This window comes from Artemia franciscana, chromosome 19 (assembly GCF_032884065.1).
Source record: "Artemia franciscana chromosome 19, ASM3288406v1, whole genome shotgun sequence".
In the NCBI taxonomy this organism is placed as follows: Eukaryota; Metazoa; Arthropoda; class Branchiopoda; order Anostraca; family Artemiidae; genus Artemia; species Artemia franciscana.
In genome coordinates this window covers 16,080,620-16,107,003 of record NC_088881.1, presented here as the reverse complement: position 1 = coordinate 16,107,003, position 26,384 = coordinate 16,080,620, and the positions used below count along the sequence as shown (strand labels likewise).

Here is a 26,384-nt window from a genome sequence, read left to right as displayed (position 1 = left end):
TGCACTCACTCTTAGTAAAGAAGAAAGAGACCTAAGCATCTTACTGAATTCTGAACTGAACTTCAGTAGCCACTATGAAGCTGTCGTCAAGAAGGCTTCCAAAGTTGCTGCTATGATCAGAAGAAACTTCTCGTGCGAGGACGACAAAATGCTTGCTACGCTCTATAAGTGCCTTGTCCGCCCGATTCTTGAGTATGGACATTGTTCTACAAGACCATATTACAACAAGGACATAGATGGTCTCGAAAATGTTCAGAGGAGGATAACTAAATTCTCTCCCAGGTTACGTTTCCTTCCCTACGAAGAGTGGTTAGAAAGCTTGAAATCCCAACCCTCGCCTATAGATTCCATCGTGGTGACCTTATTGAAATGTACAAGCTCTGCAATGGAGCCTATGATAACGTACCAGCCGAGAGAATCGTGCAGTTCAATAAAAATCATCTCCGAGGACATCAGTACAAAGTGAGTACGGAACGCTTTTACAAGGACATGGGCCGATGGACTTTCGGTAACCGAGTGGCTCAGCATTGGAACAACTTACCAGAAATAATAATCTGCTCCACAAACCTACTGACATTCAAGAAGGAAGTTGATGAATATTATTCAAGTGACATTTTCTCCTTGTGCAAATTTAGAAGAAATGCAAATTAAGATTTTTGTTTTGTAGAGGCTTAACGGCCTGCCATCAAATTTGCGAATATATTATTATATTGAATTACATAGTTGAACGGCGCAATAACTATGGCTCTGTGGGTAACATATCCCTCATACCCCTGGGGAAAGGCCTCTAAGTTATGAAATTTGTACATTATTTACAGAGAGTGTTTGTTATCGGGGAATATACAGACAATTTTTTTATGGGGAAATTTTCTACAGGGGGAAGTTCTCACGGGGGGATAGTCCTTGGTGAGAAAAGTATTCTGGGGGGGGGAATTCTTCCGTAGAGACGAAAGCTTCTGAGGGGGGAGAGGAAATTTTCCAGGGAAAATTTTTGGTGGGGGGATTATGCCAGAATAGACATTTTTTTTTTATTTGCATTACTTTCTCTTTCGCGACTCAATCTTACATGTGAAAATGTTGCAGGAGATTTGTCCGGGAAAAAATTTTCTGGTTGGAATTTTTTGTAGAAGGGATGGGGTTCCACAGAGGAAACTTTCTATGGGGGAATTTTCGGGGAATACTTTCCACGGGGGGTATTTCCGGTAAGATTTTATAAACAATCAGAAATTAAATAAAAAAAAAAAGAATTAAATCAAATTAAACTTAGGAAAAAATTCCAGTGGAAATAGTCTGCAGGAATTTTTTTTAGCGAGGATAGAATTGGTCGGGGTCATTTTCCGAGGGGGGGTAGTTACGGAGGAGGAACTTTTCCATTGATGGAGAAGGCGGATTTTCCTGCATTATTTTAGAAGCGATCAGAAACTAAATAAAAAATCAAGTTTTTTCAACTGAAAGTAGGCCAAAGGGGCAACATTAATACTTAAACGAAAAGAAATTATTCCGTATTATGTACTATTATGGTTTTTGTACTGGTTTTGTTCTATTGGTTTTGTAGCCTCCCTCATGTGCAGAAAAATTCTGTTTGTTTTAAGTTTTAATGTTGCTCCTTATTTTCAGTTGTAAAAAAATTTATTTTACTTTGTTTAATTATTTAAATACGTATATTGAATGCTATGAAAAGCAATCAAAAATTAAACATAAGCATAAAGAATCCTTGAATCGATGATCAATATTTTGAATAGTTTTTATTCAAACAAGTTTCTTTTTTATCAGCCCACAAAATTAGATTATTGGTTTTGTACTGTCAGTTAATTCCATATGTAAAATAACTCGTGTTTCTGCTTTAATTAAAGTTTGTCATGAGTCCAAAACAGCTACAGAGATAAGGTTTGCCTCACAGCTAAAGGTTGGGTTCCGAATTCACATACGGTAAAATCTTTTCAAGTCTACTCCTCATAGACGGATCTTTAGTTTAAAACTTGAACTTATTGAATGTTGTATTGAACTTTTTTCGAGCTAATATGGAACAAGTGGTTGAATGTGTCCCAAATTTCTCAGAGGGACGTAATAAGGAGGTAAACATTTATCTGGTAGTATATAATTCCAAACAGTGTCGGAACGACTATTAAAGTGTTTTGTTTTTACCGGAATTGTTTACTAAATTGGAAAAACTGTACCTGGAAATTCTAAAATGAATTGATCAATTCCAGAATCAAGGTACAAAAGCTACATATACAAGTTTCATCAAGTTTTACCCATCAAAAGTTACGAGCCTGAGAAAATTTGCCTTATTTTAGAAAATAGGGGGCAACATTCCCTAAAAGCCACAGTATCTTAACGAAAATCACACCATCGCATACGGCGTATTAGAGAACCCCACCGGAAAAGTTTTAAGCTCCTATCTGCAAAAATGTGGATATTCGTCTTTTTTTGCCAGAAGACCGATCACGGGTGCGTGTTTATTTGTTCGTTTTTTTCTTTTTCCCAGGGGTGATCGTATCGACCCAGAGGTCCTAGAATGTTGCAAGAGGGCCCAATCTAACGGGGATTAAAAGTTCTAGTGCCCTTTTTAAGTGACCAAAAAATTGGAGGGCACCTAGGTCCCCTCCTACGCTCATTTTCTCACCAAAATCATTGGATCAAAATTCCGAGATAGCCATTTTATTCACCATAGTCGAAAAACCTAATAACTATGTCTTTAAGGACGCCTTACTGCCCAATAGTCTCCGTGGGAGGGGCTACAAGTTACAACTTTGACCAGTGTTTACATATAGTAATGGTTATTGGGAAGTGCACAGACGTTTTCAAGGGGATTTTTTGTTTGGTGAGAGGAGAAGTTGAGGGGGGTTACATGGGAGGATCTTTCCATGGAGGAATTTGTCATGGGGGAAGATAATTTCAATGAAACATGATTGCATGATTTTCTAGCATTATTTAAAAAAAAACGAAAAAATAAATGTGAAAAGTTTTTTTCAACTAAAAGTAAGGAACAGCATTAAAACTTAAAACGAACAGAAATTATTACGCATATGGGGGGTTCACCTTCTTGTAATACCTCGCTCTTTACGCTAGAGTATTTTTAATAATTTCAACTATTTATTCTTCGGCCTTTGTGATTCAGGGGTCATTCTTAAGGAATTTGGAAAAAATTTAAGCTTAAGTGTAAAGAGCGATTAATTGACGAGGGGATGAACCCATCATATACGTAATAAAAACATACGAATATAGAAGTTCGTTACGTAAGTTAATTAATAAGTTACGTATATTTTTTACTAATGAAAACATTCGTAAAATAATTAAAGGTAAAATTCTAGTTAATTGACTTCTTGCTATCTTGGAAAGGGTTTAGGTTAGAAAAATGAAACTTTCAGGGATGGGTCTGCAGGCTAAAGTATGTCCCGGGAAGGTATTTTAAAGTACCCACGTCAACTCCTTCTCCCTCTAGAGGGCCCTAAAATTTGCCTACATGACAGGTCTATACCTATTGAAGTTTTGGCAAAACACCATTTTACCTTAATTTTCAGTTACTAGTTGCTTTTTCTCTGCCTTTAGTTGTGAAAATACAATTCCTGTTATATGAGTAGAATTTTGAGCCATATCAATGTTTTTTTTCAAAATTTAGGAAGTGTATTTGCACATCTTTAAAACCTTATAAAATGGAATTGAGCAAAGTTATAAAGCTGAAAACAATTTTGTTGTACTTCAATTAAACAGAAGATCTATTTGGCAAGGTTTCACTTTTATAAAACACATATTTTTAAAGGTCATCAAAGGTCAGGGCCCTCTAGAGGGAGAAGGAGTGGAGGTAATTGCTTCAAAACACCTTCCCGGGACATACTTAATCTGTAGATTCATCCCTGAAAGTTTCATTTTCCTAACCTAAACCCTTTCTGAGATAGCAAGAAGTCAATTAACTAGAATTTTAGAATTTAGTTCTGGTTGCCTTTTTAAGTAATCAAAAAATTGGAGGGCAACTAGGCTTCCTCTCCCGGTTCTTTTTTCTCAAAATCTTCCGATTAAAACTATGAGAAAGCCATTTAGCCAAAAAAAAATTAATATGCAAATTTCGTTTTAATTATTTATGTGCAGAGAGCCAAAATCAAAACATGCATTAATTCAACAACGTTCAGGAATTAAATAAAAAAACAAGTTGTTTTAACTGAAAGTAAGAAACGACATTAAAACTTAAAACGAACAGAAATTACTCCGTATATGAAAGGGCTTCTCCTCCTCAACGCCGCACTCTTTACGCTAAAGTGTTTTACTGTTTTATAAAGTAGAGTTAACAGAAAGAGTCAAACTTTAGTGTAAAGAGCAGGGCACTGAGGAGGGAACAGCCCCTTTCATATGCCGAGTAATTTCTGTTCGTTTTAAGTTTTAATGTCACTTCTTACTTTCAGTTAAAAAAAACTTGTTTTTTTATTTAATTTTGTATCTGGAACGAAACAAGTGATCGAGGTTACGCATGGATGCGAATATTTATTTCTGAATTCCCTCAATTCTGAATTTGAACCAACAAACTAACATGCGAATTATGCAGTCATCGTTGGGTATCACAGAAAAATAGTGACATATTTGATTTTTTTGGGGGTGAGGGGGAGAGGAATAGCTAAATATTACTAATATTGGTTTGAGTCTATTATCCCGACCACACTCAAGTTCTTGATCTGATAAAACCGGTTTCTCTGTCTGCATTCGGTTATACTTAGCTTATCGTAGATAAACTACTGCACAGGTACATTTTAGTTAAGTATTTAATATTTAGAGCTGGTTGGTAGGTATTTCTGTACTTATCGGTTATTTAATAAACACTTGAAAAGTGAAGTTTGGTTAATGCAATTAAACAAAATATGATGAAAATATAATACTTTAGTTACAAAATTATGAAAACAACCACAAAGAATTATGGACGGGGAGTCGACTAGAGCGTAGTATATTAAATAAGTAACCTAACCTAGGTACCTTTTTATGGTACTTGGTATTAACCAATTGACATATAGCAATCGCAAATTCTGTCGGTCTGTCTGTCTGTCGGTCCCGGTTTTGCTACTTTAGGCACTTCCGGGTAAGCTAGGACGATGAAATTTGGCAGGTGTATCAGGGACCGGACCAGATTAAATCGTTTTCCCGATTTGGCCATCTGGGGGGGGGAGTGGGGGTCCCGTTAATTCGGAAAAAATAGAAAAATTGAAGTATTTTTTAACTTACGAACGGTTGATCAGATCTTAATGAAATTTGATTTTTGGAAGGATATCGTGTCTCAGAGCTGTTATTTTAAATTCCGACCGGATCTGGTGACATTGAAGGGGGGAGTTGGGAGGGGGAAACCTAAAATCTTGGAAAACACTTAGAGTGGAGGGATCGGGATGAAACTTGGTGGGAAAAATAAGCACAAGTCCTAGATACATGATTGACATAATCGGAAGGGATCCGCTCTCTTTGGGGTAGCTGGGGGGGGGGCTAATTCTGAAAAATTAGAAAAAATTAGGTATTTTTAACTTACGAGCAGGTGATCGGATCTCAATGAAATTCGATATTTAGAAGGATATCGTGTCTCAGAGCTCTTATTTTAAATCCCGAGCAGATCTGGTGACATTGGGGGGAGGGGGGATTTGGGAGAGAGAAACCCAAAACTTGGAAAACACTTAGAGTGGAGGGATCGGGATGAAACTTGGTGGGAAAAATAAGCACAAGTCCTAGATACATGATTGACATAACTGGAACGGATCCGATCTCTTTTGGGTAGTTGGGGGGGGGGGGTAATTCTGAAAAATTAGAAAAAATGAGGTATTTTTAATTTACGAACGGGTGATCGGATCTCAATGAAATTTGATATTTAGAAGGATATCGTGTCTCAAAGCTCTTATTTTAAATCCCGACCGGATCTGGTGACATTGGGGGAGTTTGGGGTCGGTGAACCTAAAATCACGGAAAACGATTAGATTGGAGGGATCGGGATGAAACTTGGTGGGAAAAATAAGCAGAAGTTTTAGATACGTGATTTACATAATTGAAACGGATCCGCTCTATTGGGGGGTGGGGTAATTCTGAAAAATTAGAAAAATGATGTATTTTTAACTTACGAAGAGTGATCGGATCTTCATGAAACTTCATATTTAGAAGGACCTTGTAACTCAGATCTCTTATTTTAAATCTCAACCGCATCGAGCGTAATTGGGGGGGCAGTTGGGGGGGGGACCGGAAATCTTAGAAAATACTTAAAGTGGTGAGATCAGGATGCAACTGGATGGGAAGAATAAAAATCTTTCTAAGATACGTGACTGACATAACCGGACCGGACTGCTCTCTTTGGTGGAGTTGGGGGGGGGGGTAATTTGGAAAATTGAGGTATTTGTAACTTACGAAAAGGTGACCAGATCATAATGAAATTTGATATTTACAAGGATCTTGTGCTTTAAAGGTCTAATTTTAAATTCCGACCAGATCCTGTGACATTGGGAGGAGTTGGAGGGGGAAACTGAAATTTTGGAAAACGTGAAAATTGGGGTATTTTATTTACGAATAGGTGATCGGATCTTAATGAAATTTGATATTTAGAAGGAATTCATGTCTCAGAGCTCTTATTTCAAATCCCGACCAAATCTTTTGACATTGGGGGTAGTTGGAGAGGGACATTTTGGAAAAAGCTTGGAGTGGAGGAATCGGGATGAATCTTGGTGGATAGGATGAGCAAATGTCCTTGATATGTGATTGACGAAACCGTACTGGATTCGCTCTCTTTGGAGGAGTTGGGGAGAGGGGTTCAGTGATTTGACGAGTTTGGTGTTCTGGACCTGCTAGGACGATGAAAATTGGTAGGCGCGTCAGGGAGCTGCAAAAATTGACTTGATAAAGTCGTTTTCCCAGATTCGACCATTTGGGGGGCTAAAGGGAGAGGAAAAATTAGAAAAAATTAGATATTTATAACTTGCGAGTGGGTGATCGGATCTTAATGAATTTTGATATTTAGAAGGACATCGTGACTCAGAGCTCTTATTTTAAATCCTGACCGGCATTAAGCCTCTTATTTTCTTCTTAAATCAATCTATTGATTCATAGAATTTTGTTAGAGCTCATACCATATGATCTCTTGACTCTTAGCTCTTCTTGCCTCGTCACAAGTGCCACATGAGCTCTTTGCTCTTGTTTGGTAATTTTTTCCTTTTCATATTATTGACTTACGAATAAAGTGAACATACCACTTAGTTAATTTAGATTAGGTTGTTTTTTTAAGTATGAAACCAGTGTTTTAAGCCTTTGGTAATTGTTTAGTCGTTCTCAGTGCTCAAAAAAAAAGAAAGAAGAAAAAAAGTAACAAAGAAGAAACAACAGCAAAATCTAACCTTTTTAAGTGAACTGCACGAGAGAAAAAAAGACATTGAATCAAATAACAAAAACCAACTTGAAATCGATGAAAGAGAAGTTACCAATTAGATTGAATAAGTATCCTTTGCCTTGCAACAAATTTCGCCTGTCTACAATTTCGGTTTTCATTAGATATGCGGACAGGTTGTCTTAAATTAGACTGGGCGAAAATATTCATAGAGTCTTTTAATATTAAATTATTATAAATTGGACTTAAGTAAATATCTCCCGTGTCTCTATTTATAGCCAAATTTCTATTCATATGGGTTTTTTTTTATTTCAATTGCCTCTTTAAATATGTTCACGTAATCATGTAAAATCCGAGTTAGATTATGTTAAAGATATTTTTTTTTACAGATAAGATTGGTCAAATCCAGCGTTCTCTTACATCAATAGAAAGAAGATACTCGGGGCTATTCGAATATGATTTTGTTTGTAAAAAAAAATAAACTGTAGTACACTTTTTATTGCAGTTTTAAAAAAAGTCAGATTTTTGTCAACAAATTTCTAACAGAAAAGCTAAAAACTCGAAATTTTTTCAAGATGAAGTATTTTTTTTATATTAAAAAAGAAACCCCGTTTAATTCCGAACACATTGAGCTAAGAAAAAAGTTTAAATTATTATATCTGGGGGGGGGGTCTGCAACTTTTTTAGCGAGTGTACCCGATAATATGAATTTTGTTTAGTAACCTGCTACCTAGCGGGAAGTTTATTGATAAGCTAAGCAGAAGAAATTGATAAGCAGAAGTTGAAAAAGAAAAGTGAGTCAAGTAGGCCAAGATAAAAAAAAAAAAAAAACACAGTTACTTCAGGTTGATTCAACATGTTATTCTGACGCAAATACTGATCTGCTGATGGATGATAATGAAGAATATGACACAAATTTGGAAGATCAAAAAACAATTTTTAAAGAAATAGAATTTTTAAAAGCACTTTTGGTGTTGTAAAGTTGGCTGAAAAAATGAGTGTATTTTTTTTGCAGAAGTAAGAGACTTAATGCAAGTAATTTACAAAATTAAATATCACAAGAAACTAGGTGATACTAACTAATTTAGATTTATAAGGACTGATAAAAAGACATGTTACGTTGATCAATCAGATTTAGTATTGGGACTTCCAGTTCTAGTGAAAATGCTTATCAAATGGAATATCTGTGATTTGAAATTGATTTGTCAATATTTAATCTAGTATTTTGCTTTTCCTTAATGAAGCACCAAACAACCATGCAACAGTCGAAGAATCTCTGCTAACGTTCACGGCGATAAGTAAAGCTGTCGGATGTGACGATACGGTGGTCATGCAAGATCTCTTCATTTATCAGCTAGCACAGGGAGTGAAAAGTAAATACCCGGATGACTTCAAAAACGTAATCCTACGGATGGGAAGCTTCCACCTCCTGCTCAACTAACTCAAGGCAATTGGTAAGATAATGGACAGCTCCGGACTCAAAGAGATTATAGTGCAGGCAAAGCTGCTGCTACCTGTACATGCGAAAAGGTATTTCAAGGGAAAGGCTACCACCAAGATATCAATACCTACTGCATACTGTACGAGTTCTTGCTAGCCGTCTACTGGGAGTCCTTGGAAGAGTATCCGAAGCACAAGAAGACTTATCCCGTCTGGACCAGCTGGGTAGTGCCATTGAGTTATTCGGGACTTCATTAGCAAACGGTGCTAACGCGTGAATTGCACTTCAGAAGGTAAACGATACCTTAATCACTCTGGCTCCCATAATGAATGCCTTCGAAACACTTCGAAATGCGTCACCCACGTTTGCTTTCTGGCGGTAGTTCTTGGAAATACTTGAAATAGCGATGCAATTCAATCATGCTGAACGAGACTGTGACTGGGAGTCTCATTTGACAGCAACTGCTCGGATGTTGCCATCCTTGGTGGTGGCTGACGATCCTCAGTATACAAGATGTCTCATACAGTACCTATATGACATGTGAAGTTTACCACAAACCTTTCTTGATGTACACAGAAGGCTCATGAAAGGATACTTCGCAGTGAAGAGAACGCACACCAGGTTTACGGCCACCTGTTCCGATCAGATACTGGAATGTACAGTGAACAAGGATGCAAGGACGACGGCCGGAATAATAGGAGAACAAATAGATGAGAGACAGACTGAAGCTTGGATTCTTACCTTACCGATTTCCGCTGCCATCAGCAATGGTTTCCTGCAAGTAGTCAACGTATCCACAGAGACATTGAAATATCACGAAGACAATCAGTCGACGACGACGCGATTACAACTTTCACGAGATAGAGTTGGAGACATTTTCACTACATGTGGCAATCCGTTCAGCAGAGTGGACTTCGTTCTAGTGAATATTTTGACGTTAGAAGTTGTGGATGATGAGAAGATTGTTTCTGATATTACTTGCGGAGCCGCAAAAGGAAAAGAGGTGGTTGAGGACTTTCTGTGCAACAGGAAAGAGAATGAGAAAAAGGTTTTACTCCAAATTTTCCCTTCAGAGAGAAAAACTCAGAAAGTGAATGGTGTCCCTAAAACCGATCTCCTGAGCTCTGAATTAACAGCCTAGAAGAGAATCATTACTGCTCAGTTGAGCTACGGCGAAGAAAAGGAGAAAGCCGTTGCAAAGATCCTCACAAAAGAGATTCCTCCTTTCCCTCCATCCATTTTTGAACATCTTCAAAAATGGAACAATCAACCAAGACATCCTCTGGCTGAAAAATGAGGGCGGGGACAAAGCTGTGCTGTTGAACTGGCTAAGAAAATAAGGAGGACTTTCAGCTTGGCTAGCCACTTTGAAATCCAAAGAAACAACATCAGCTACAGTATACATCATTGACCTAATGTCCAAGATAAGGTCATATCGGCCTGCCAGGTTTGAAACGGTCAAATCTTTCGCGGAAAGATTGCTTCTATCATTGCTGAATTATCTTCCAGTGGGTATTCCTGAAGTCCACATTGTCGCACATCGGTACAACGGGCTGTTTGGGAAGCTCACGGACACCGGAGAGTTGATCTCTTTGAAATCAGCAATGAGACTCCGACGAGGGAAAGGGAAAAACATCCAGATTTCCGCTCTTAGCACAATTGAAGAATGGGATGCCGTACTTGCAAGCTCAGCGTCTAAAAGCCGGCTCCTCGAAATTTTGTATGAAACCTGGGAGCAGATGAGTGATCAGCTACCGAACGCACTCAACCTTTTTCTCTCAGGTGGGTTCAAGGAGAGATTCAATTTGTCTCTGGTCAATCGTGGCTGCTGTCCAACTTTATCAGAACACTGTTACTACGAGAAATGCTTGTCCTCCAGCCACGAAGAGGCTGACCAACGCCTTATGACACATGCCAAGTACGCCTGCCGTTGCGCTTGTAGCATCGTAGTATCGTTGTGTATGCCAACGACACGGATGTGGCAGTAGCCTGTGTTTATTTTTTTGAAGAGCTTCAAGCTGAAGGACTGAGCGAACTTTTCTTGAAGTTTCCGACTTACATTATCCCAGTACACGAGCCGGCGGATGGAGTCCACTTGTCCAAAGAGGAGCGGATTATGTTACCGTTCGTGCACTGTCTGCCAGGTTGTGACACAACGAACTTTTTCTTCGGCGTCGGGAAAGCTTCTTTCTTAAACACCACGCAAAAGTGTCTCCAACTTTTGCCTCAAAAATGGTGTTTGTGACGGAGCAGATCAAGGATGCAGAAGGGAAGATTTCAGTCGACGCGTTTAGAGAATTTTATGACCTATCAAAATTCCTGGTCATTGTAAACAATACGGTAAACAGGCCGGATTCAATTAACCGGCCAGTGTAAGGGCTTTCATTCGGTGCCAGAAACAAGATGTGAAAAGACTTCGACCTTTTGACGACACCTTCAAGCCATGCATACGAATAGCCATATTCGCTACATGGATAATCTTGTCGTCAGTACAGGCTCGGCCGAGGATTCCAGATCCACTTCTCCTTGGATGGAGGATGGCTGAAGGAGGAGTAGATGCGTTCGTCTCAAACTGTAAAGAAGTATCAAGCCTGGAATCTTACTGCAGATGCAAAAGTGGAAGATGCAGGAGAAACTGTAGCTGCTCAAAAATGAAAGGATGCTGCAGCTTATGCTCCTGCCGCGGAACGAGGAGGGCATGCAGGGTGTCTGACCTTGCCCCATCTGAATTTTCGGAAGAAGAAAATGAAGAATATTTGCGAAAATTTTATTTGATACCTTTAACTTTTAATTACAACAGGTCCCTAATCAGTTAGTATTACCCAATTTTACGGGCAGGCCGAGTAAGACAGCTCCAATGCGCCGACTGAATCCATCTGTGAAGCAGAATTCTTTTATGTAGTAAATAGCTCAGTCGTATTACTGGCAAACTAGGCCCCAAAAAGGTAATTGCAGACGCCTTAGTACACCAGAAAACATATTCGTCCATTCTAAAAAAAAAAAAAACACACTTTTTTTAGTCAACATTTTTTTTAACCTATTTTTATTTTTAAGTAAAAGTTAAAAATTTTAAACAGTTAGGAAGTTTGAAGTATTCCTACCCTTTGAAGAAGAAAAAAATATTATGTCCCTTTTCACGATACGGCTAGTGATCATTTCAGTGACACTACAAAAAAAATCGCAGACCTTTTAAAAATAAAAATAGTTTATATGTTTTTAGCTCAAATTGTACGGAATTGAATGCACTTTCTTTTCGAATATGAAAAAAAAATTTGTTACCTTAAAGAAATGTCGAGTTTTTAGCGTTTCTTTGAGATATTTGTTGAATTTTACAGCACTTATTTTGAAACTGCAGTAAATAGAGAAAAAAATAGTGTTTTTTTCACTTTAAAAATCATATTCTTGTAGATCTAGATCTCTTCTTTCGATTGATATAACATTACGCCAGATTCCTCAACCCAATAAGTCGCAAAAAATCCTGAATCGTCACACTTAGCTATAGGCTAAATTTGACGTTTTTGGCCTATATCTCAGAAACGCCCCAACGGCGAACATGCGCCCTGCGATATTCGTTTTCAGCATGCTCGACTACCCTAGGATCTGTCCTCAGTATTTTTGTACCTTCCGGCAAGGGTGGGTGCACGATACAGAATCTGGCGCTCTGACTAATACGTCTCGAAACTCAGCGACAAACTTGGAAATATTTAAAAAAAACATAATCTCTCTGTTTCTTTCTAAACTGAACAAAAAGTTGAACATTTTTTCATCTCTAGAAAGGATAAAACGGACCCTATACTAGGTAGTGATGTCTACAGAGTCCCGTGTTCGTGTGGAAAATTTTACATTGGAAGGACCCATCAACAACTAGGGGAACGATTGCAAGAACACAAAATTTCAATAGACAAGTCCCTGAGATTAGAAAATAAAAATGACATCTTTGATTCAGCTCTGGCCCAGCATATATACGAAAATCCTGACTATTTTGAAGAGGCAACTTTAATATCTACCGTAGATGGCCTACCGCAATCTTTTAAAGAGGCAATTGAGATAAAAAAAAAACATATAAATAGAAATTTGGCTATAAATAGAGACACGGGAGATATTTCCTTAAGCCCAATTTATAATAATTTAATATTAAAATACTCTGTGAATATTTTCGCCCATTATGATTTAAGACAACCTGTCCGCATATCTAATGAAAACCGAAATTGTAGGCGAAATCTGTTGCAAGGCAAAGGATACTTATTCAATCTAATTGGTAACTTCTCTTTCAGTGATTTCAAGTTGGTTTTGTTGTTTGATTCAGTGTCTTTTTTTCCTCTCGTGCAGTTCACTTAAAAAGGTTATATTTTGCTGTTGTTTCTTCTTTGTTTCTTTTTTTCCTCTTTCTGTTTTTTGAGCACTGAGGACGACTTGGCGGAGGTCCTTGTCGAAATATTTGCTTGTTTTTCATATTTTGCTACTGGCTGATAAAATCCTCGTTTTTCAACTATTTGATTTTTTCTCTTTTCATTTATTATTTCCTTTCTTTGTTTTCATACGGAATGAGATTATGTTTTTAAATACTAATCCCAGTCATCACTGGTTATTTTTGGCATAGTAAGAAGTCGAAAGATAATTAATAAAACTCTCGAATCCATTAATATCCAAGATAGTTCACTTTCACTTTTGAGTTTAAACTAGCAAGCTGTTTCTGAACAAAACGAACGTCCGATTTTGCTTACTGGTAACATTACCTATAGAACGATGCGGGGCGAGTCCATTAGTCCATGACCCCCGCGGGCAGCGGGGCGTGGGTCTGTATTCCGATTGGCTTAATTGTTAGTTGATGTTTATGACGTACTTTTTGCTAATTGGCTAAGCCTTGTTTGTTATGGTCATGATTTTTCATCATTGCAACACTATTTTCCCCAGAAATTGCGGTTAGTCAAGGGCAACCTTCTGTGGTGTTAAAAGTTCAAAGGGAGGATATTTATTTTATTGTGATTTTTTTTTTATTGTTGCATATAGGTAGATTTTGATGATTTCGTATTGTTTTTATGTCAATACTCATTCATATTGTCCATCCCTAATATTTCCCTCGGCTTCAAAACCCTGCCCGCTTTACACATTTTCAGTTTCGTTGAAGGGGGATTTTAGAAAGCTAAAAAATGGACGCGCTTCTGTAATAATGAAAAAGAAACAATATGAGATCATCAGGATCCTGCTATATGCAGTAATACGCAATTTTGACAGCTTGTGTAGAAATTAAAGCTTTAGCAAGCCTTTTTTATATCCAAAAACTAGAAACATTTCGGTAATCAAACAGTTCGTGGTAACGAACTGTAGTAAGGAGCGACCCGGCTCAATAGTAACCAAAACTCTAAAAAATGGAATTTTGATAAAAATAGCTACATAAAAAAAATCGCATTTTAATGCTGATTTCAAATATATAAGTCTGACCTATCAAAAGTTACGAGCCTGAGAAAATTTGCCTCATTTTAGAAAATAGGGAAAAACACCCCCTAAAAGTCATACAATCTTAACGAAAATCACACCGTCAGATTCAGCATATCAGAGAACCTTATTGTAGAAGTTTCAAGCTCCTATCTACAAAAAAGTGGAATTTCGCATTTTTGCCAGAAGACAAATCATGGATGCGTGTTTATTTGGTTTTTTTTTTTTTTTTCCCAGGGGTGATCGTATTGACCCAGTCGTCCTAGAATCTCGCGGGAGGGCTCATTCTAACGGAAATTAAAAGTTCTAGTGCCCTTTTTAAGTGAGCAAAAAAATTGGAGGGCACCTAGGCCCCCTCCCACGCTCATTTTTTCCCAAAAGTCACCGGATCAAAATTCTGAGACAGCCATTTTATCAACATAGTCAAAAAACCTAATAACTATATCTTTGGGGACGACTTACTACCCTGTAGTCTCCCTGGGAGGGGTTGCAAGTTACAAACTTTGACCTGTGTTTACATATAGTAATGGTTACTGGGAAGTGTACGGACGTTTTTTTGAGGATTTTTCTTGGTTTGGGAGGGAGATTTGAGGTGGAGGGGGGTTACGCGGGAGGATCTTCCATGGAAAAACTTCTCATGGGGGAAGAGACTTTCAATGAAGGGGGCGCAGGATTTTTTTGCATTATTTAAAAAAACAAAGACCGCTTGAGGTACGGATGCCTTCAAGCCGAGGCTAGTTAGACCCGTTGTTCTAGCGCTAGGCCATTGCTATAGGCACATACCAACACCATATACCTCTTTCATAGGGTATTTCATTGAGCCTATGTTTGCCGCGCTTAGAGCACGAATCCTTAAAGCCGTCAATGGTTAGACCATTGCTCAAGTGGTAGTAACCATCCGCTTCACACATACCAACACTATACTCATTCTCATTTGGGGTTCCCATCTAGCCCATGTCTAGTCGACGTTTTGTAGTCAATTACAGACAGTTGAAATTTTTGTTTCTCGCCCAAATTCCTTGGCTTATAAATGCAAGTTCACTTGCATAAGAGTCGAGGCAGATTGCAGGAGGCCCTTGTAGGCCTTGAATTGAGAACCTCCAACAGGTGAAGAGAGAACCTCCAACAGGTTGGAACCCAACTCACCGTGAATTAGCATGAGAGGGTTGACTCTAGTTCAGCGTTGTCGAGTGATAGCCATGAGAGGGAAAATTTTCAAGTAATTTAACCCGTAGTCAACCTGCGTGTGTTCCCCAGCGAGAACCTCCAACAGGTACAACTCTAGTTTGGCATTTGTGTGAAGGGACACACATGCACGGAAAGGTGTAGCATAAATGGCAGACAGTAACAACGGCAATCAAACGGATAAAATTAACCCTTGACTGGGCTGCCCACTTAATTCAACAATCTGTCTTGGCTTTTTTCTACAATTGGCCATGACTTCCACTTTTCCCACAACTATTCCCTCTTTTGTCAAATTCAAGCGGTGAATATGAGAAGTTTTTCTACTGAAAGTGAGGAGCAGCATTAAAACTTAAAACGAGGAGAAATTTTTGCGCATATGAGGGGTTTACCCCCTCGTAATACCTCGCTCTTTACGCGAAAGTATTTTTAGTAATTTCAACTATTTATTCTACGGCCTTTGTGATTCAAGGGTCATTCTTAAGGAATTGGGACAGAATTTAAGCTTTAGTGTAAAGAGCGAGGTATCGACGAGGGGTGAACTCCCTCATATACGCAATAAAAATATACGAATATAGAAGTTCGTTACGTAAGTTAATTCGTAAATTATGTATATTTTTTACTAATGAAAATGTTCGTAAAACAATTAAAAGTTCTAGTTACCTTTTTAAGTAATCAAAAAATTAGAGGGCAGCTAGGCTTCCTCCCTCTCTCCTTTTTTCTCAAAATCTTCCGATTAAAGCTATGAGAAAGCCATTTAGCCAAAAAGAAAATTAATATGCAAATTTCGTTTTAATTATTTATTTGCGGAAAGCCAAGATCAAAACATGCATGAATTAAAAAACGTCCAGAGATTAAATACAAAAAACAAGTTTTTTTAAATGAAAGTAAGGAGCGACATTAAAACTTAAAACGAACAGAAATTACTCCGTATATGAAAGGAGCTTTTCTTCCTCAGCGCCCCGCTCTTTAAGCTAAAGTTTTTTTCCTTTTTTAAAAAGTAGAGCTAAGAGAAAGAGTCAAACTTTAGCGTACAGAGCGGGGCGTTGAGGAAGAAAAGCCCCTTTCATATACGGAGTAATTTCTGTTCGTTTTAGGTTTTAATGTCGCCCCTTACTTTCATTTAAAAAAGACTTGTTTTTTTTTATTTAATTTTCAAGAGCTCAAAAAGGGCTTAAATTTGAATTTGCAATAGAAGCGATTATTATAATTGGAAAGATCTTAGAAACAGGCATCGAGTGGTATGTTCACTTTATTCGGAAGTCAATAATATGAACAACGAAAAATGACCAACTCCATTTTTTGCCCCTAAACTCCAAAAAAACCTATTCACAAATATTGTTAACGGAGTGAGAAACCGCTGGTTGCCTATCGAGCCAAAGGAATTGTCTTGTTAAAGAAGTTGTTTGACTAGTTTTTTGAGCGCGTCACAAATTCTCGAGTGTTTATTATATTACCGAAAAATACTGGTATTTCACATAATGCGCTCTGGGCGGCCTGATTTTCATAGTTCTATGTTGGAGTTTGCATAATTTTGTCACCAAGGTATTATATTTTCATGATATTTTGGTATATTACATCAAAATTAACCTAACTTCACTTCTTGAGTGTGGTCGGGATAACAGACAATTACCCTATTGCCAATCGTTGGTTCATTCTAGTACACAAGAGGGTAAATTTTCGAATACCTCACTAATAAAATAGTGAATCTCCGTGAGTCACTCTTTTCTTCAAATTGACTGAACAGTTTGTCAAGATTTGGAAAATACGGTGCATACATACAACTCGGGTGTATATTTGTACATTAGGACAGTGGAGGTAAATTTAATTTCCTACGCAAACGAAAGTTATATTTGGATTCACGATAAAATTGTAATTCTTAAGGTATGTCTATTTCCTAGCTATCTCATTAGAGAGTTTATGGGGAAATGTACCCACAGGAAAAAGGGGTTAGAGGGAATATAGCCAATACTGGTCCATATTTCACCTCAAGGATGCCAATTGGGGAGGTAGTGAAGCGAATGATTCCCCTTAAATTTGGAAAATATCTTTTTTGGTATTTTCATTAAAAAAAAGCTCCTTAAAAGATCTTGAACTATACATTTATGTTGGAAATATCTTCTTCCAAGAAAAACGGAAAAAATTCTTGCTCCCGTCCAAAAAAATTTGTAAATGGGCACCTCTGTCCATAACTCATACAGGGGTTCAATCTCCCTCGTTATGAAGGGGGACCAGGGATGCTCCTTTAATTGATTTTGTTTTTATGTTTGCGTTTTCTCTTCTTGAAGGGGGGGGGGGTAGAGCTATTATAAGGCCCAATTTATCAGTTTTAATGCTTTGTTCTAGTCTTCAATCCCTCCTTTGAAGAAAGAAACACTACAATATTCTGAAAACAGTTCTGAAAACAAATTAAAAAATTCCAAAATACTTGTTAATATTATTCCTAAAAGCAGCGGTTCAATTTACTTCACTCAGCCTCTTTTAGTGGCGTGATACCGTCAAAATCCGGGGAGGGGGTGGATGGAAAACCGAGTTCTGGGGGACAGATGCCCCCTGCCCTATAGAAAATTATGCTCCGGACCCCCTCCTTAATATTTAAATATATAGCTCAAATTATACAATCTTTTCTTCAAGTAAATTTTACGGCAAAAAAGCAACATCATCAAAATCAAGAAACGGAAAAATGAATGAAAAATGTTTAATTTGGGCTATATAATTGCCCATAAAGGGGGATGGGTGTAAAGTAATTTGAAGTATTTTTAGGAATGATATAGGTAGGTACTTTAGAAATTTCAAAGTTGTTTTCAGAGTTTTATAGTGTTTCTTCTGAGGAGGAGTAATTGTAAACTAGGATCATATGGTCTTTCAGCTAAATCGGAAGGCAGCATCAGAAGAAAACAGACTCAGTAACGTGCCTTCGCTTGATTTACTATTTAGATTCAGTGTTAAGAATGGCTCCTCTGAGTGTAAGATTGCATTCATTCTTAGCAGTAGAGAAAGGGAGGGGCTAGTATACATATCATCCTAAGATCAGGATCAAAATAGATGTCAAAATTATGCCGGGAGGCCTTTTTTCTATCTCCCCCCCCCCGGAAAAAAAAGCAATAATAAATCCTTACGACCTTTTCTATTGTTCTTACACTTCCCAAGGAGTGGCCAACTCTTATAAATCATGTACACCATGTGGCTTGTGTCAAGAGTGGCAGAACAGTGCCAAGCGTAGGGGGACTCTTTAATGACTCTTCACGTTGAGGATTTAATATATGAATGAGATAAACCCCAACGGATTCTGATTTTAAAAATGTTTACCAAGGATTAAGGCATTTATGATAATTTTAACTTTGTTTCTGATTGCAAGGCTTCTTTGTCAGTCATAAGCTTCAAATTGTCGGCATCATCGATCCGATAGAGAAAGCATAAGAAAGCATGTTTTTTCTTATAGTGTCAGTTTCTACATCTCTAATTTTTAAGGCTAGTAACAGACGGAATAAGAAATAAAGTGTTAGGCTACTTTATTTCTAAACTTTTTTTTTACCTAGACAAGAATAGTAGCTCAATTTATTGAGCAAGGCTGCTATTGAGAGGAAAGCTAGAAGCGCTAAGAACTGACTGAGGCCGACCAGCTCTAAAAGTGTATACCGAAAAGAAAGTAAAAAAAGAAAAAGAAAGAAGAATGTTTTATTCAGTTGATTTACTATAGCACTGGCGTTAAAACATTGAATTAAAAAAAAAATATTTAAAAAACACACTTAAATTCCTTAGTCACTGGAAATGTGTCGCTATTAACATGGAAAATGGTACGAATTTTGAATGTAATTTATAAATGCACACATTTTGCGTGACTATTAACTCCTCAGCACCCTCTGTCCCTCAGATATCGAAATGGTCCCCCAGTAACTATGGATTGACTTCAGCAATAAGGTTAGTCAATGGGGCCGTTGAAGGGAAGAAGGAAAAGAATGTTGATTAGCTCAGTATTTCGTTAAAAGGGACTGAAGTGGATAATTCTTTTTGGGAAAGCCTGATCCTGTTAACATGTTTTTTGAGAAAACCTGTTAAAAGATGATTTGATATATCTTCTGACATTTATAATTTCATATTGATATAACGCAGAGGAAAAATTATAACCTTAGAAATAATTTTAAACCCCTCACCCGGATATAACCACCCTATCCTTCCCCTCTAAAGCTTTGTTTGTGCGCATCTAATTCTATTGTGCTCTAGAATTTTACTTTATTTTGTGAAAAATTGAATGTCAAATCCGAATCTAAATTATAATTTGAACAGACAGTGGTTCTTACATCATGTAGCAAAAAGAGAATCATTTTGACAAGACCAACATGCGTTATTTCCTTTTTAATGGCTCTCCTTAGAACAAGTCTGTCATCTATGTCTGGTCGTGGTTATTAGTCAATGACTCTTAAAAACGCATAAAGAAACGGTGTATTCTTTCATATAGTAATGTTTTTTATAGGGTTTATCTCTTGTTTCTCAAAACTGCTTATTCAAACGCATATGCATTTCGCATTTGATATCTCTTCTGTACAAAAACGAAACCTGAAAAAGAGTTCGTTGTCATGTTTTTCGTTTTTCAACCAAACGGTTTTATAAGTTAAGTTCTGAGAATTTCCTTTTAGAGAACTATTAAGAAAAAGAATTTTCCGAAAATGTAGACTTTCAAAGAAAAGTAAAGGACAAGTTAAACTTAAGATCAGAAGAATTAAAAACCGACAATGAGTCAAGCTCAAAACTACCAGAAATTACGATTAAAGCATAAATGAAACCCAAAACGAACAAAAATTAAGTAAACAATCATAGCAAAAAACAAATAAGAGGTACTAATATAAATGAATAAATAAACCTTAAAACGAGTAAAGCTTAAAGTCAATTAAATAAAAAAACAACAAGTTTTTCAACTGAAAGTAAGGAGCACATTAAAACGTAAAACGAACATAAATTGCTACATATATGAGGGGGTTACTCCTTCACAATACCTTGCTCTTTACGCTAATGTTTTGTAATACTTAAAGAAAAGCTTCTTACTGTTCTAATTAAACGAACAAAATGTTTCAGAAATCGTTCTTAAACGATTGAGGCAAAATTCAAACTTTAGCATAAAGAGTAACGTGTTGTGGAGGAGTAATCCCCTTCATACTCGCCGTTAATAAGTTGTTTTTGGGAGGGGGTCAGGTCATGGAGGGCCAAGGGTGAGTTCCCATAATTTTTTGGAAAAATATCTTTTGTGATTTTTTTGGGGTGGGAGGCTGGGGGTCAGGTTTATCTGATTTTCTAACTATTTTAAAAACGCTACCATAAAAACCTTATATGCACTTTAAAGAATAAAAGAAACACAAAACGAACATAAATTAAAATTATAAAATTGTAACCTAAGACATAATTTTAATCCCCTCATCCGGATACAACCGCCTTATACTTCCCCTCTAAAGCTTTGTTTGTGTGCATCTAATTCTATTGTGCTTTGAAATTTTACTTTATTTTGTGAAAAATTAAATGTCAAATCCGAAGCAAAATTAAAATTTTTACCAACAATGGTTCTTACATCATGCAGCAAAAAGAGAATCATTTTGACAAGACCATTATGCGTCACTGCCTTTTTAATAGCTCCCCTCAAAACAAGTCTGCCATCTGCGTCTGGTCATGGTTATTAGTCAATGACTCTTAAAAACGCATAAAGAAACGGCGTATGCTTTCATATAATAATATTTTTCTAGGGTTTATCTCTTGTTTCTTAAAACCCCTTATTCAAATGCATATGCATTTAGCATTTGCTATCTCTTCTGTGCAAAAACGAAACCAGAAAAAAGTTCGTTGTCACGTTGTCACGTTTTTCTTTTTTCAACCAAACAGTTTTATAAGTTAAGTATATTACATCTCCTTTTATAGAACTAATAAAAAAACTTTCTTAAAAATGAAGTTTTTCAAAGAAAAGTAAAGGCCAAGTTAAACTTAAGATCAGAAGAAATAAAAACCCGCGAGGTTTGAGGTTTTATCCTTGAACAAGTAATCTAAAGAATGAAGTCTTTTTATTGTACATACAAATTTAAACTAAACAGGATACAAACCTAACCTGCAAAGGATAAGTTAGGTACACAGGGTACATAACCTACACAGGATAGGTTAGGTTAGGTTATGTTAACCGAACCTATTAGCATATCATGATAATTAAGTTTCACGACCAAAAATCAACACGCAACAAGTTCCATGAACAAAAATTGACACACAGCAAGTTCTCTGAACAAAAATAGTTTTATGAAGAGAAAAATCAATTTACCGTTTTTACGAAGAGAAAAATCAACATGCAACAAGTTTCTGAAAAATCAACAAACAAAAAGTTTTGCGAACAAAAATCAGCATGCAACAAGCTCCACGGACAAAAATCAGTATGCAACAAGTTCCATGAACAAAGTCAGTTTCACGGGGAGGAGAAATGAATGTATAACTTTCACGAAGAGAAAAATCAACATGCAATAAGTTTCATGAACAAAAATCAGCACGCAACAAGTTCCACGAACAAAAATAAGCAAATAAAGAATTCCATGAACAAAATCATTCTACGCGAAAAAAAATCAATGTACAAGTTTCACGAAGGGATAAATCAACGTCCAACAAGTTTCACGAACAAAAGTCAGCACGTAACAAGCTTCACGATTATAAATCAACACGCAACAAGTTCTATGAACAAAATCAGTTTCATGTGGAGAAAAATCAATGTACAAGTTTCTCGGAGAGAAAATTAACGTTCAACAAGTTTCAAGGACAAACATCGACGCGCAACAAGCTCTACGAAAAAAATCAACACGCAACAAGTTCCATGAACAGAATCAGTTTCACGTGGAGAAAAATCAATGTGCAAATTTCATGAAGAGAAAAATCAGCATGCAACAAGTTTCACGAACAAAGATCAGTTTTGCGAGGAGAAAAAAAAATCAACGTATAGGTCTTACAAAGAGTAAAAACATCATGCAACAAGTTTCACGAACAAAAATCAGCACGCAACAAGTTTCACGAACAAAATCAATAGGCAAGAAGCTCCATGAACAAAATTAGTTTAACGAGGAGAAAAATCAATGTACAAGTTTCACGAAGAAGAAAACCAACACGCAATAAGTTCCATGAACAAAATCAGTTTCACGAGGTGAAATATCAATGTACAAGTTTCACGAAGAGAAAGGTCAACATGCAACAAGTTTCACGAACAAATAATCAGCACTCAGCAAGTTCCAAGAACCAAAGATCAGCACGCACTAAGTTTCATGTGAGTGTTTATCCTTCCAGTGTAGAAATGATACTGATCGGAAACGAATAAACTAGCTATTGTCAATGACCAGTCACAGATTACCACAGAGGTAACTGCATCACTAATCTTGGAATTGACGAAACTTGGTGCGAAATTGGCGGAATGTGAATTGTGGGATTGTGGACGGAAGTGGGGAACTGAAACTGACACAGCCGGAGCCAGATTTGGAATAGGTTGAATCTGGGTGGAGACCAGCAGAATCGGAGGTGGAACGGTTGTAATCGAGAGTCAGAAGCGGGGGGAGCGGAATTGGATATCACTTTATTAGAAATAAGAAATTTGAAAAAAATGTCTTAGGAATGATGATGGGGTGCCAGAGGGTCAGTCATAGCGTGGCACGATGGTGTGAAATGACATGGTATATCGCGGAGGATTGGCTTGCAAAAAAAAACACGAACCAATGGATATATGATTTTTAACAAGAAATTATTTGGAAAATGTTTTACGAATGATAATATGCATCAAAGGGATGCCACGAGCCAGCTACGTATTGGTGTGGTGGCGTGAATTCCACAGATCGCATCATATTGAGGGTTGGCTTGATAAAACTCAAATCAAAGGACTTTAAGCATAATTTTTTCAAGAAAATATCTGGAAAATGTCTTAGGGATGACTATGCGTATCATATGGTTGTCACGGCGGGTAGCCACATATTGTTACGGTGTACGGTGACGTGAATTGCCAAGGATGCCATCACGTTGAAGGGTGGTGGAGGGTGCCGTGTGCCATTCATAGTTTGACACGGCGACGTGAATTGCTTGGACTAACATGTTCTACAGCTTAAAATTAAGGTGGGAGGTGGTAAAATAATTTTTCAGCGATTTAGGGACTGAAATCAATAGTCCAGTCAAGGAAATGAGGCAGTTTCATTAAGAGTTCTATGAAATAACTCTTAATATGGTTTAATATTAGCTCTAATAACAATCCTTCCCTTCTGGAATTGCTTGCTAGCGTGAGGTAACCACATATTGTCTCGGTGGCGTGAATATGCATAGCCATGGGTAAAAGCAACGAAGCATTTCCATTAAAACACCTCAGAAATAACTCTTAATTTGGTTTAAATTCATCTCTAATAACAAAACTCCCCTCTGAAATTGGTTGCTAGGAGCCCCGTTAGAATTGGATGTAAAAGGCCCCCGCCGGAATTGCTCACTAGGGTCACATTGGAAATGGTTTCTAGGCCCCCAGTGAAATAAGGTGCTAGGGCCCCTAGGGCTGCTTGGATGGAATAGTTGCTGGGACCCCTGGTGGTTTGGTTAGGTAAGGGTCCCCAATGGAATCGCATTCTAGGCCACCTACATAATTAAATGTTAGGCCCCCAGTGAAATTAGCTGCTAGGGCCCCATGGTGGTTAGGTTGGGTTAGGGGCAGCCCCCCGGTGAAATTGGATGCTAGGGGTCCCGTTGAAATTGCTTGTTAGAGTACGGCGTCTTGAAGGTCCCCCGCTAGCGGGCCCTAAATGTTTTCCCCACCTTGCCTTCATTGGTTGTTTATGAATCAGAGAAACTTTTCGGTAAGTACTAAAAAGTCATGAAGAAAAACGTCTTGAAGGAAAATGTCTTAGAAAACGTCTTGAAGTAAAATATCTTAATAAAATGTCTTGAAACATCTTGAAAACGTCTTGAAGTAAAATGTCTTAATAAAATGTCTTGAAACGTCTTGAAGAAAAATGTCTTTAGTACCCTCCCCGCCACTGCTTGACTAGTGGATTCTAACATTCCCTATTACGTAACAACCAAAAGTAAAAATAAACCCTATTATGTAACAGTTTTTTCCTGGCCCTCTAACAAGTCCTATCACGTAACAACCATGGTAATCCCGGATTAAGGAAGCCCTGGCCCTCGTAGGTTTTTTATGCATAACAACCATGGAAAAAACATTCCCTATTACGTAATTAACACCTGCGTCTCTTAGAAAACATTCATTATGACGTAACATGCACTTGCCTCAAGCTTAAAAAAGTGTCGAGATTGGATTTGAAAGGACAAGGTTCTCATCGGACCTGGAACCCTCTCGCTAATCTAATTTAAGAACAAATTTGGAGAATTTGTTTTTAGGAAGTGAATGTATAATGTGATTCCATTTGAAAAAATACCAATGTACATTTAAGTAAAAGTATTTTTCCCCCAGAAAGCGCAGTTTTCTAATGTTTTGTCCAGTATTTGGGGCTATTTATCAGTGATTTTTAATAGAGTTAAAAGAAAGTTTCAGTTATAACAAAATAAAAAATTATAATCCTTAAAAGTGAAATTGGAAAAAGAAAATGAAGTTTAAAATGAAAATAGTAAAATCACTAATAGAAAGGCTCTTAACCTTTCTTGGGAGAGAGGCAATGTGTCAAAAGTTAAAAAAATAGAGACTAATGTGAAGAAACTCCATGTCCATGGAGTGGTTGTGGCCTGCTTACGAGCTTCTTACGTAAGGCGAAACATTTGACTGATGTTGTATCTAAATAAATTCAGATTTCTGAAGTAAAATTGTCAAACTTAAACATGATCGATGTACACGCACACAATGTGATTGATGTAGCCACAGGTGTGAGGTGTTTTACTGCAGGTTTTGTGTGAGGTGTTTTTCTGTAGGTGATAGGAAAGCAGGCAAAGAGTAAATCTGTAAGGAACTGATAGGGATGGATGCCAATGTCACCTTTCTCCTCTCTAACAATTTTTATAAGATAAAAGGTGTTTGGGCTCATTGATCCGTGTTTGCTTTAAACAAAAGGTTTTTAAGTTCAAATGTATAGAAAGACAGCCAGCAAATAAAACGTCAGTTAGCAACTGTATTTGTTACACTAAACATGCTTCCAGCAAATCTTAATTTGGGGAGGTAATCTATTCAAATGTGGGAATATTTCTGTTCGTTTCAAAATTTAGTATCACCTTCTACTTTCATTTCAAAAGGAAGCTAATTTTATATTAAAATTTGAACAGGAGACAAAATATATAACGCATAAAACACATTTGAGATGCTCAGATTATTTGGAATTACTGCTGGGGAGCAGTTGAAGATTAATCTTTTAATTTCTTTTTTTTTTTAGTCAACCATATGTTGAGATGCTTCAATCAAAAGTAAAGAAAACAATCTCTGACAAGAAGTGTTCGGGTATCAGAATACTGAAATACCTTATTCAGTGTAATTAAAAGCTGAATACTTTTTCTGGCACTTAATTTTATATATTATTTAAGTATGTTCTTTTCCAACCATTAGGTATTTATATTTAATCAACTTTTCAACATTTTTTGCAAGCTGAAAGTTGTCCATATGTATGAAAAATTTCAATAGTGGCCAAAATAATGCATTTACCTTATTTCCTTGTTAATCTTCGAATGCAAGGCTCAATTGTTTTTTTTGTGCAGTTCTCTTTTTTTGTCAAGTGTGTTTCATAGCTCCTAAGACTCAGTGATAACACTGATGTAAAAAAGACATGAAATTAGTCGTCTCTGTTTCCATTTTTTTTAATGTAACTTTTTTAACCAGTGGTTATCCAAATTATATTTGTTTCTGGAAAAGAAAATGAATCTTATTAAATAACATCTTTACTGTTACTGTTTTGGTTTTCATTATTTATGAGTTTTTTTTTCATTTTTTTAATCATTGATTAAGTATCATTAACATCAGTTTTGCTTTAGACAGTTTTGGAGACCTCTTCTACCACCGCTATCTTGGGTTAACTT

General features: G+C 37.0%; 1 protein-coding gene across 1 annotated transcript in view; it reads left to right on the top strand.

The window, feature by feature from the left end:
- The first annotated feature begins 1,925 nt into the window (after positions 1 to 1,925).
- Positions 1,926 to 26,384, top strand: part of LOC136039338 (formimidoyltransferase-cyclodeaminase-like) — an 85,615-nt gene continuing 61,156 nt past the window's right edge. Inside the window, exon 1 of the mRNA XM_065722965.1 lies at positions 1,926 to 2,075. Within this exon, the coding sequence (XP_065579037.1) occupies positions 2,022 to 2,075 (54 nt within the window). The 5' untranslated portion in view covers positions 1,926 to 2,021. The remainder of the gene's footprint in view (positions 2,076 to 26,384) is intronic.